The sequence below is a fragment of the Bos indicus x Bos taurus genome, chromosome 13 (assembly GCF_003369695.1).
Source record: "Bos indicus x Bos taurus breed Angus x Brahman F1 hybrid chromosome 13, Bos_hybrid_MaternalHap_v2.0, whole genome shotgun sequence".
Classification (NCBI taxonomy): domain Eukaryota; kingdom Metazoa; phylum Chordata; class Mammalia; order Artiodactyla; family Bovidae; genus Bos; species Bos indicus x Bos taurus.
The window spans coordinates 60,358,426-60,371,956 of NC_040088.1; the positions used below are offsets into that span (position 1 = coordinate 60,358,426).

General features: G+C 36.6%; 1 protein-coding gene across 2 annotated transcripts in view; it reads left to right on the forward strand.

Moving 5' to 3' along the window:
• DNAJC1 (DnaJ heat shock protein family (Hsp40) member C1) overlaps positions 1-13,531 on the forward strand; it is a 183,107-nt gene that overhangs the window by 144,375 nt on the left and 25,201 nt on the right. For both annotated transcript variants that reach the window (XM_027559990.1, XM_027559989.1), the window contains exon 9: positions 3,987-4,106. In XM_027559990.1, the coding sequence (XP_027415791.1) occupies positions 3,987-4,106 (120 nt within the window). The remainder of the gene's footprint in view (positions 1-3,986; positions 4,107-13,531) is intronic.

Genomic DNA, 13,531 nt, shown 5'->3' on the forward strand with positions numbered 1-13,531 from the left:
ATTTCGCATTTGGTGTGAGTCACCTTGCTAGTTTGACAACTAACACGACTGGCTTATACTGTCTAAAGGAAGAGCCTGCACTTGGTGGTGGTGGCAGGGTTCAGTTGCTGTAAGTTTCTGAACTGTGTCACAGGAGGTAAACAAAACTGGTTTGCTGGTTGGCACTGGACCCCACTTTAGGATCACTGATCCAGAGGGCATCTCTCCTTTGGCAAGATAGCTAAATCATAGACGAGGGGACCTTCCTGGTCACGGTGGTGCTCCTCAAGGGTCACAACACTGTAGTAATACCTTAGAACAGGTTGCAAGCTTTTCTTCAAAGAAGAGTTTCTTTTCCTAAGAGTGAAAAGACATTTGTGAAGTGATTTGTTTTTAATTTTGTTGTTTGGTTTTTTAATATACTGTTTATCCACATATATAGTCAATTAACTGCTCAATTTTCCAATTTGGAAATCAAAATTTAATAGCTGAAAGCCAAATGCATATTCTAAAACACAGTGTCAGTACAGATTATAGAATTAGAAGGTAGCCAGCTACTGGATCATTAGATACACCAACTACATTATTAGATATATATCTGATATTTTTAACTGGTTGCTGCTATGTAAGGGTATTATTTCTTAGGTAAATTCTGGGCATTTATGAGTTTAGTTGAATATTAAAAACTGTTCATTCCAAAATTGTAAGGTCTGTAATTGCATAAATAAGGATCATTAATAAGTTATTTCAACAAATATTCATTAGTTTCACTACTATTTATTAAACAGAAATAGATTTTGTCATTAAAGTATGAAAAGGCGATAAGTACATTAAACATTTTTAATTGGGTCATAAGTTTTCAGTACCAAATAAATTTCATGGTAGTTTATAATTAACATTTTATAGTCTAACTCTGTGAGGGGAAAGGTGTGTGTGTGTCAGTCACTTAGTCACGTCCAGCTCTGCGATCCCATGGCTCTTCTGTCCGTGGAATTCTCCAGGCAAGAATCCTGGAGTGGGTAGCCTTTCCCTTCTCCAGGGGATCTTCTTGACCCAGGGATCAAACCCAGGTCTCCTGCGTTGCAGGCAGATTCTTTACCATCTGAGCTATAGGTAAGTCCCAAGGTGTATATAGGTTACTTTAAAAATATAGCGTGCTTTCCCTACATCCTCCAACTCCTATCCCCAAGAATATTACGGATTTTCAAAGGCACTAGATATTTGAAGATAGCTTGTTTTATGGCAAAAATCTATCCCAAAGGGGTAGAAAGAATACAACTGAAATGTTTTATCAGTTCTTACTTTAGTAGATCTATTAAATATTTTGAAAACTTTTTATTTTTTATCCAGTATGGAGATTTATTCCCAGAGCACAGCTTTTCTGATGCAAAACTGGAATGCTTGTGTAGTCACAACAGCTGTGCCCACACCATGTGGTATCTTCCATTACTTTGCTGTAGAGATGAATTTTTGGCCCAGTGTCTCAGTAATATTGCACATACGTGGTTTTAAGTGGCAAAGCAGTATTCTTCTGCATTCATTTGACTTTCACAGCTACAGTTGGCTCCAGATTAGAACAAGGAGAATACATTCACACTGTGGCCACCCTCACGGCGGCCGTGGTAGCTGGATCACAGTAGGCTCTGTTGCTTCTAAAGACACAGCCGACTATTACTGAGGAATTACAGTCAGCAAAGTGCTGTACGGCTGGAACAGAGAATAACGAACTGCTAAAAGGATTCTCTTCAAATATTTCAGATTATGGTCTAGTTATTACTGATCTGGTTTTTTAATATTAATAATAAAATGGCTGTGAAATAACAGTGAAACTAAAGGGAAAGATTTTCAAAGTAGTTGATGATTTTTAGGATATCTGTCTAAATATTTGATTTAAATTTTTCCCTTTCCAGAAAAAAGTGGCACAGTCCTTTTAGACCCATTAACAAGGGATTAAAATCAGGTTAATTCTTAATGCCCATTGTTCATACATGCAACATATTTGGAAGGCCAATCTATTAAAAATATGTTATTTTAGTTTACTGTATGAAACAATGGCATATATTTTTAACATTTTAGACAATTTTATTTGCTCCAAGAATGTTTGTTACAATTAATACAGAAATAAGATGATTTACTGTGAAATTGCACTGATGGACGGTTTGAATACTGTATCTCTGTGCAGCATCAACTAGATGCTTTTTATGGTATGACTCTAGACTATTAAGCATATATAAAGTCTTCGGAATGCATGCATTTCTGTTACCAATCGGTATAATTATTAAAGTTGCAGCTTTTTAGCAAAAATGATTTCCTAGAAAATCCAATTATGTCCCTCTAAATAATATCTGAATAATACTTTTCCCCTAAAGTAAAAACAAACAGTAAAAAAATAATTTTCAGTGTACATGCTTAAATGATCTGTTATGGAGAGTTAGATTTCTGATATTCATTAAATATCAAAGAAACTACGACCATACTCAGTGTAGGCCACCTTTTTTATAGAAGTGAATTTATGCATGTTTCATAAGGGTCGTACTGATGAATATGTTTGAGGCTTTCAGCTTTTAGTGGATACAAAATAGAATGATTGATAAAATCCTCCCTACTATTGGCTATTATTTACTGACTCTTAAGTGGCAGGTTGTATTTATGCCAATTTATCTGCTTCAGGGAACATTCTTGATAGCAGAACAAAGTGAATAAAAGTAGTTTGCTTTGCAAATGAATGCAAATAGGAGAGCCTTTCGGAAAGCCCTTTAACGGGGGCAGTGCACTTTGATTCTGAGTGAAGCTGCCATTTGGACATGGTGAAAAGAGCACGCTTGAACCATTGATTGGGGGAGACAGTAAGAAGTCAGGAAGGGCCCGTTAAGCTTGCAGTGAGGCGGGCGGATGTCAGTGTGGTTAGAGCGCAGTGGGAGAATGACAGGGAGGATTAGTGTCAGGGAGACGCTGTGCTGGGGCTGCGGAGATAGTCCCTGGGGTCACTCACCTCCGACTGTTGTTCTGTGCTGATGGTTCTGTAATGCAAACGGCCTGATGTATGCCTGTTCATTATCGGAAATGGTGATTAGAAAAGGTATTTGTCTCAAAGGTTTCCTTCCTTCCTTCTGTCTTTTTAATTAAAGGAAAATAAGGTGGCTTCCTCCATCTCTCTGCTGACTCCTAGAGTCTAGTATAACACCAGCATGGCTACTGCCTCTGGTAGGAACCAGTGCTGTAACATAAAATAATTGTAATGTCATTATTTGTTATTTGATGATGCTCTTTTGCTTTTCTCAGCTTTGGCTCTCACCAAGTGGTAATGCTCAATAAAATGCAGAGAATATGCACACTTTTATAATTTTGGCTTTTGCAAATAACATGTTTATAATCTTTGAGGTATTTTCATATTCGTTTAACCATTTGACCAACTTTTAAGAAGCTGTTTACCTTCTCAAAAAGGAAGTGTTGCTTTCTTTGCATGGATCGGATGGTTTAAGTCTTGGTTGCAGGCATTTCTGTTCTCAAATTTTATGAAATGCTAGCACTTGCTAAATTAAACTCCTTGACAACATGATTTTTAGACTTACTGTTACATAGAATGAACAAAAAATTCTGTCTGTCTCAGTTCTGATTTGGAATTAGTACATTTACTTGTTCACATTTTCATTTACATTAAAAAAGCGAAAAACTTCTTAAACTTCGAGAGCTTCTATAGGAACCTCACATGAGGTATCTGTGACACACAATGCCCTTCCAAACGACTGTCTTACCTTTTTTTTTTAATGTCTTTAAAAGCTTGGGTTCCCAATGCTGCTTCTTCATTATTTAGTATATACGGGAACATTCTAACGATGTTCATTCTAACATACATTCATAACGTTAAATATGCAACTCAGACCTTTCATTCAAACTATAGATACATTTTAACATTGTTATTTTTGCAGAAAGCATGGTGCTAATACGTAATTTCACAGGCTTATTAAATGTTTTAGCAAACATTGTTGTTCTTTAATGTTCTGCAGGCACCTGAATGGACAGAAGAGGACCTCAGCCAGCTGACAAGAAGTATGGTGAAGTTCCCAGGAGGGACCCCAGGTCGATGGGAAAAGATTGCCCACGAATTGGGTCGATCCGTGACAGATGTGAGTTCATTCAGATTTGCATTGTGTGGAGAGTGACAAACCAGAGAGAGCCACCTATGTAGAGGCAGACATGGACACATCCAACATTATTTTTGGAGAAAGGCTCCAATCCTTTTAGGACCTGGAAGTAAACCATTAACGAAATAAGCAAGAAGTAGATGTCAGCCGGTCCCCTGATCTACAATTAACAGCTGTGTGAGGAATTCTAGTGTTTGAAGACTTAAGCTTTTTGTGTTTAGAGTGACCCCTTTAGCTATGGGAAAAAATATTGGGTTGGCCCAAAAGTTCGTAAGATGTTATGGAAAAATCCAAATGAATATTTGGCTAATCCACTAGTTCTCTGATCAGAACTAGTTAGATTTCAGCTGGATCTTCTTAACATTGAAGTACACACTGCTATAAGTAGACTGGTGGTTTGCATTAGTTAAATGAGCAATATTCCAATTATGTTTTTATTTAAAGGATGATACCTACTATTCATTTTCACAAGTTGTTTAACAAAAAAATTTATATGCATGTAACTTTGTAATTATATATAAAATAATTATTTATATATACTTTAAATATAAATAATATATAATCCTATATAATTTAATCTATATGATTAGTTACACCTACCATTTAAAAAACCAAATGTTTATCTGGAAAGTTTTAGATTTAACACTGGAAATTTAGGGCAGAGAATCTTATAAAAGTACCCATTATAGCACCAGGTATGTACTATATATTCAGTAAATGTTTAATTTGAAATGGAGACATCTTTATTTTCATCAATATGATCCTTATTTTCATAAATGACTAAATATTCTTTACTAAATTTACTTTAAATCCTATAGATCTAAAATATTGAAGGAGATTCTGAAATGAAAGATTCAGATTTCTCACGTTCAATTCTGTTACTATACTTTTGGGTCTTTGATAATGAACAATTTTAAAACCCTGCAAAATGATTAATAAGCACAACTACCAAAAAAACCAAAAACCCACCTGTTGCATAAAAGTTACTTTTCACAGTAAACTTTTCCATTTTTTAATTCAGAAACAAAACATTCTTGTCATTTGGACAGGAGCTGCTTTGAGAATTTCAAATTGTATATTAATGTATTTACTACCATATAGTAGGTCTTTTTAAAATCACATTTAAAAGACTTAAAATTTTTCGTGAGATGTTTTAATTATTTTAAGAGTTAAAGTCTGATCATGTGCTAAGTCAGCCCTTACTTTTACCTTTATAACTTTGGGGGATTTTTTGTTGTTTGTTTTTTTTGCTTTTTCAAGATAAGACCAGTTATCTTAAGTGACTAAGAATGTTAGGGTATATGCATTTTATTATCTTGTTGTAAGGTTGTTTGTAAAGATAAGTTAATAATGCCTTTGCCTTATCAGTAATCTGACCAGATTAAAGATGTTCCATGGTTACTAATGTTTTAAGTACTATGGTCTTCTCTATAACTACTGTTATTAATAACTGCTAAAATACTTTTAGAGTTATAAAACAGGCATTGGTTTAAAAGGGCCCCAAACCTTACAGTTCAATTGGCTGGTAAGTGTCTCCTTTGAAGAGAGGACTGCCTTTAACTTTTAATAGTGCCCAATTGCAGATAAAAAGTAGAGCAGTATTTTAAGTATTGTCATTAAAATCTTAGCCTTTATTCTCAAGAGGAGAGAGATGAAAGTTTAAACATTAATATTGTTGTTGCTTAGTCACTATGTCATGTCCAACTTTTTTGAGACACCACAGACACTATGCCTGCCAGGCTTCTTTGTCCATGGAATTTTTTAAGCAAGAATACTGGAGTGGGTTGCCATTTCCTTCTTCCGGGAGATGCTAATATACACGTAACCAACAGAGCCTTGGGATGGCTATTTAGTATCATAGACCTAGAAAATTGAGGTAATTGTAGAGAGCAGCCTTGGTGTAGATAAAGACATCTTTTCACACTTTTGCAAATTCATCCCATAATTTTTTTTCTTTTAGACTTACCCAAGGGAGAATGATTCCATGACTATTAATAGATATTTTTTACTTTTATCATGGAAGTAGCAAACATGACTGAGATTTTTTTCCCCTAAGTATTTAGTTGTATTTTCATAATACCAGAAGTATCTTGGAAATAAATACTTAATAAGCCTAAACTTTTGGGGCACTGAAAGTGCCATGGTAACTTTTCTCTTAGTATACTCATATATAGACTCACATTGTATTTTCATTCTGTGAGCATCATCTCCATAGCTGGATTGAACGTTTCATTTCAGTAACACACACACAAACTGTAAGCCACTCTGTCTCTAAAAGAGAAGTGTCCAAAGACAAAACTTATGTAGTGGAGCAGCTGAAATGGGTCTGGCTAATACAGTTCTTTATTTTTTTATTTTTTAAATTTACAATATTGTATTGGTTTTGCCGTATATCAAAATGAATCCACCACAGGTATACATGTGTTCCCCATCCTGAACCCTCCTCCCTCCCCATACCATCCCTCTGGGTTGTCCCAGTGCACCAGCCCCAAGCATCCAGTATCGTGCTTCGAACCTGGACTGGTGACTCATTTCATATATGATATTATACATGTTTCCATGCCATTCTCCCAAATCATCCCACCCTGTCCCTCTCCGACACAGTCCAAAAGACTGTTCTATACATCAGTGTCTCTTTTCCTGTCTTGTATACAGGGTTATTGTTACCATCTTTCTAAATTCCATATATATGTGTTAGTATACTGTATTGGTGTTTTTCCTTCTGGCTTACTTCACTCTGTATAATAGGCTCCAGTTTCATCCACCTCATTAGAATTGATTCAAATGTATTCTTTTTAATGGCTGAGTAATCCTCCATTGTGTATATGTACCACAGCTTTCTTATCCATTCATCTGCTGATGGACATCTAGGTTGCTTCCATGTCCTGGCTGTTATAAACAGTGCTGCAATGAACCTTGGGGTACACGTGTCTGTTTCCCTTCTGGTTTCCTCAGTGTGTATGCCCAGCAGTGGGATTAATGGATCATAAGGCAGTTCTATTTCCAGTTTTTTAAGGAATCTCCACACTGTTCTCCATAGTGGCTGTACTAGTCTGCATTCCCACCAACAGTGTAAGAGGCACAGAACAAAGGACTGAACAGTAATACAGTTCTTTAGTAGAATGTTAAGTGAAAGCTAACCACCCTTTAGAAGATCACTTATTTTGCCTTATGGTGTTAATTAGATTTGTTTTCCTTAAGTATTCGACTGTTGAAAAGAAACTAAGTTCAGTTTGCTGTCACTGGAGCCTCTGCATACTGACCGGATCACCTGTACCAATTCTCTTCAGTGCTGCACATCTGTTCTTTGACCTGTTTTCTTGCTAAATGTGTAGCTTCAGGCAGAGCTCTTTCCTTCAAGAATAATTGACCTTTTTTAGGGAGGGGTTAGAGTGTACCCATGGTGGAATGTATATGTTCTTTATTTGGGTTGACAGATTACAATGAAAAACTCATTTTGCTCCTCAAGGACTTTTCAGTATTGTCATAATTACGAGTTAAATTGCTAGGTTCTAATCTGGATAAATACAAGGAATGTTACTAGCTTTATTTTTAAAAAATACAAAATATTTTAACTCAAATATACCTAAACTATAAGACTTAACCTTATTACAGATGAACTATTTTAAATATTAATATATGCCTTTCAGCAAGTAATTGTGGTAACCAAAAGGACACTCAAACTGTAAAAACAACAGAGGAAACAAAAAACTGGCATAAAATCCATTTTAATGTGATGATTAGCTGCAGGCTTTTTAAATTAAGGTCAGGGAGCTTCAGATTTCTTGCTTGTGAAGTAGTATCCTTTTCTCTTGCCTGAAAAGGATATAAACTGATTCTGCTTCTCTCCAGAATCATAATCTCTTGCATTCTGGTTGTGATAACAGACTGATCGGAGATTTTCTGCCTGCTTGGAAAAGGCCCAGGTAGGCAACAAAACAAAAGATAGGTAGATATGTTTAAACAGACTTTAGTAATTAGCTTAGTGCCAATATGAGAAGTGTGTAGTTAGATAACTCTCCCATATGCAGGTGAAAGAGAGTATAATAAAATTCCCGATTTTATTCTCTATAGCCACAACTAGAGAGGAGATACTTGTTGGGGGAACTTACATTTTTTGAAACAACTGTCATAATAACAGATAAGTGACATTCAATAGAAAAATAAGACTTTTATCAGTGAACTAAGTATATTGTGTGTGTATATATATAATGCTGAAAGGCATATATTAACATTTAAAATATTTAACATATTTCATCCAAAGTAGGTGTTTCAGTTTAGATGTATCTTAGTTAAAATATACTTTGCATTAATTTTTTAACAAATTAAAAATTTAACAAATAACTTTCTATGTATTTATCCAGAGTAGAATTTAGTAATTTAACTCATACTTTGGCAAACATGTTATTGTTGTTACTTTTAGAGTCAAACTACTACTACAGAAGTTGTAAAGGTCCTCATAGTCTCATAAACACAACATTTTTTGTTTCTCATCATTGTTCACATAAAGTATGTGAAAAGTTCTCTTGACAACCAGCCTTGTCTATGTTCCTCTTCCTCCCTCCCTCACCCTTTCAACCCTTAAAGATATTAAATTTTAGAAAGGAATGGGTCCATTATTCCATTCTTCTTGCTAGATGAGTCACTAGCTAATCTAATAAATTTTCAATCTGATAGTAATAGATAATAATGTGTTACCAAATCTTTCTCTCACACACATCTGTTGTATGTCATTCCAGACTTCAGTCTTCTTCTACAGGCATACAATTACATAATTTTAACAGTATTAGTTTGTATTCTGCCCTTTTCACTTTGCTGTGAAACACAGGCTTAGACTTCTTTCATGGCAACAAAGATCCACATCATTGTTCTAAACACCTACACACTCCCATGTTGTCTCACTATAATTAAGGAGCACCCAACTGATTGTCACTTAAGTGACACTTTTTTTGCAATTTTATTGGGATTTTTTTTTTAATTCATTCATCTTTCCATTTATGTATTTCCTTAGCTTGTATGCCTAGGAATAGAGCTGCCTGATTCAAGAATATGGATGTTTTTAGAACCTTTGGTGACTCTAAAATTGGCCTCCAGAGAGCCTGTAACAATATACAATGTCCCTGGTGGTGTGAGAGAGGACAGTTTCTCATAGTCTCTAAACAAATTTTTTTGTTTTTCATCATTGCTCATCAAATAAGTGAAAAGTGCTAGTACACCGATTTCTGTAACTTACCTCCTCATTGGCCTCATTTTGAATACAGTTTGTGTTAATTACAGTTTAAGGATAATCTTACCTTCTGCAGATGCTTTGCCATTTTATCTTTTGTTATCTTTGAATATATTAGCTAACAATTCCAAAGAAATATTATATTGCAAATAATAGTGATTAGACTTTTTGCTCAACATTTTAATAAGAAAACCCAATGTCTGATCAATTCTAGTATCAGTCTGATATGAGAAATACATTATTATGCTAGGGAAATTTTCTTCAATTCTTATACTTCTGATTTTATTACAGTTGTATTCAGGAATAGAAGTGAAATTAAAAAAAATTTTAACATCCCTTGACATGATCATATAACTTTTCTCATATGACCTAATAAGGATGAATATATTACCAAGGTCCCCCTTTGTATTTCCAAGATACACTTTACTTGATCATGTTATTTTAATAAACTGGATTTGATTTGTTATGTAGGATTCTTATATTTATGTATCACAGTAAAAGTATTACAGAATTCTTAGTGTTTTGTTAATTGGATATCTTTAAGTAGGGTTATACCTGCCTTCTAACATCTAAAAAGTCGAGAGAAACAAAAGTGTGCTGTGAACAAAAGGAGAACAAAAATAAGTATCCAAATAAATCAAGTACAGTGGTTGAAGCTGTACAGGAAAATCCCCTTGAGAGCAGAATAAAAAGACAAATAATTTTAAAACACTATAGAAAAGAGAAGAAATACAGGGAATCAGTCCAAAAGCTAGTTCCAGTGAGAGAGACACGGAAAACAGACACGAGGGCATTATTCAATGAGAGAGACAAGTTCTCCAGGATGAAGAAACGAACACACACCTGAGACCAACTTGTGAGCGCCTTCTAAAGTGGGGTGGAGTACCTGGAAAAGATCCTGGGGAGCATCATGAACAGAGACCACCAAAGAAGACCTTTAAAGCTTCTCAGGAGAAAAACTCTCCAAAGTAAGGCATTTCAGACTGACAGCCAAGCACTTAGCACAGGATTCCGAGACAAGTGACCAGTGGCCTCACCCCTCAAGGGAAATGGTCCTGAATCTAGAACAGAGCAGTTCTGATGGTAAATACATAGGGGAAGGACTCTGCCCATTCTAGAAAGTTTCCTGAGACGGCACTCCAGGAAATGAGGGATAAATCAATACAGAGGAAGACACGGAACGCTCGAAAAAGTGGACCAAGCCCAGTGAATAGAAATCCCAAGTCCCTACGGTGATAACGGCTAGTGAAGAGTCCAGGAAGTCCATGCTGGATCCAGAGAACAAAAGACTGTGTGAGAGAAGCTGCAGAAATTCATGTGTGTGAACAAAGACCAACTAGAAACTCCACAAACAGAAAACCACAGTCCAGATTTAAGTTCAGCCATATCTCGGACTCAATTTCAGGCCACCAGATTAAAGCAAATACCACAGTAAAGTGACCCATACAAATTTTCTGGTTTTCCAATGCATGTAAAAGTTATGTTTACATTATATTGTTGTCTGTTAACTGTGCAATAGTAGTATATCCAAAAAACGCACATACCTTAACTAAAAATAATTTATTGCTAAAAAATGCAAACTGTCATCTGAGCCTTCAATGAGTCATAATCTTTTCTGCAGTAGTAACATCAAAGATCACCATAACAAATATAATAATGAAATTGTTTGAAATATTGTGAAAATTACCAAAATGTAATTGGCACAGAGACACAAAATGAGCAGATGCTACTGGGAAAAGGGTACCCGTAAACTTTCTTGGGTGGAGTGAGTAGCCACAAGCCTTCAACTTAAAAAACCAGTCTGCCTGTGTACTAACAAATGGAATGATAGAAACAGCAGAAGAACCTGATAGTGATAATATTCTCTAATAATTATCACTATTTTAATAATTATTATATTATTACTAATAATTTTAGTGACACAAGAAACATGATCACAGTGCAGTACTTGTTTTTATAGTGAGTATTGTTTACCAGATTGCAGTTATATGAGATCTTACATATTCTATAAATGGTTTTTCAATTTTTTAAATCAATTGTGGAAGATGATCACAAGTTGTCCATCAAATATATCCTCTCCTTGTCTAGTAATAGAGAAGGCAGGCCCATATTTGTCCAGAAACACTGCACTTCCCAGCGCTCTAAGCTCCGCAGTGGCTCAGTCACCAACTTCTTCTCAGAGGAACGTGAGTGAAGTAACACACAGCTCCCTGTGTTCCTGGGAGCTCTTCCGCCCTTTCCCTTCCAGGGCTGGACCAGCAATAGTCGCAACCATGCAGATAGGGATAGTTGCCCTAAAGAACGGCAGAGAAGCATGACGGAAAGAAACTGAACATATGGAGTAAAAGAGAAACTGTAGATAGTGACAAGGTCTGTGAAGAAAAAGCAGAGTAAGAGGTTCCAGTGAAATTCTGAGGAAAGTCCTCTCTCAGGTAATATTTGAGTAGAGACACAAAGCAACTGAGGGGAGTGAGGTTGTGTGAGAAAGAGCGCTCCAGGTGGAAGAAACAGTGCTTGCAAAGGCCCCGAGGCAGGAGCATGCTTGGAGCGTGCAGAGCACAGCAAAGGAGGGCAATGTGGCTGAGCAGGAGGGGATTAGAGAAGAGGAGGCCAAAAGGTAGTGGAGGACCATGCAGGACCTCACTGGTCAAGGTAAAGATTTTGAATTTTACTCTGAGACAGGAAAGGTTTGAGCAAAAGAGTACAAGATCTAAAACGTCATTCTGACTTCTTTGTGGAGAAGATGCTGTGGCGGGGCAACTATGGGAGCAGGAAGGTAGGCCAAGCAAGAGGCTATTTCAGTTGTCCTCACAAGAGACAGTGGTAGTTTGGACCAGGGCTTATTGGTAGAGGTGGGAAATACAGGTTGAATAAGCATGTTAGTTGGGTATGTCTACTTGTAACCAGTACTATGAACATACTGATGGCCAATAGGCACATGAAAAGATGCTCAGTATCACTATTAGAGAAATGCAAATCAGAACTACAATGAAGTATCACCTCACACCAGTCAAAACAGCCATCATTAAAAAGCCTACAAATAATTCTGGAGAGGATGTGAAGAAGAGGGACTCCTCTTGCACTGTTTGTTGGTGGGAATGTAAATTTATACAGCCACTATGGAGAACAGTATCAATTCAGTTGCTCAATCATGTCCAACTCTTTGCCACCCCATGGACTGCAGCACACCAGGCTTCCCTCTCCATCACCAGCTCCCGGAGCTTACTCAAACTCATGTCCATCAAGTCGGTGATGCCATCCAACCATCTCATCCTCTGTCATCCCCTTCTCCTCCTGCCTTCAGTCTTTCCCAGCATCAGGGTCTTTTCAGATGAGTCAGTTCTTTGCATTAGGTGGCCAAAGTACTGGAGTTTCAGCTTTAGTATCATTCCTTCCAAAGAAATCCCAGGGCTGATCTCCTTCAGAATGGACTGGTTGGATCTCCTTGCAGTCCAAGGGACTCTCAGGAGTCTTCTCCAACACCACAGTTCAAAAGCATCAATTCTTTGGTGCTCAGCTTTCTTTATAGTCCAACTTTCACAACCATACATGACTACTGGAAAAACCACAGCTTTGACTAGACAGACCTTTGTTGGCAAAGTAATGTCTCTGCTTTTTAATATGCTATCTAGGTTGTCATAGCTTTTCTTCCAAGGATCAAGCGTCTTTTAATTTCATGGCTGCAGTCACCATCTGCAGTGATTTTGCAGCCCAAGAAAATAAAGTCTGTCACTGTTTCCATTGTTTCACCATCTATTTGCCATGAAGTCATGGGGCCAGATGCCATGATCTTAGTTTTCTGAATGTTGAGTTTTAAGCCTACTTTTTCACTCTCCTCTTTCACTTTCATCAAGAGGCTCTAGTTCTTCGTGAGACAAACAACTTCTTTGAGAACAGTATGGCAGTTCCTTAAAAAGCTAAAAACAGGACTGCCATATGACCCTGCAGCCCCACTCCTGGCCATATACCCAGAACAGACAAAAACTGTAGTTCAAAAAGATACATGCATCAGTGTTCATAGCACTATTTACATGCATCCCGATGTTCACAGCAGCACTGTTTATTTTTTTTAGTTTTTAAAAATAATGTTTATTGTTTTAAGATAATTTCTAGGGTGATGTCTTATTCAGTGATAGGTAGCTGGTAAAAGAAATAAAGCACTGTAACTCACCTGAAGGTG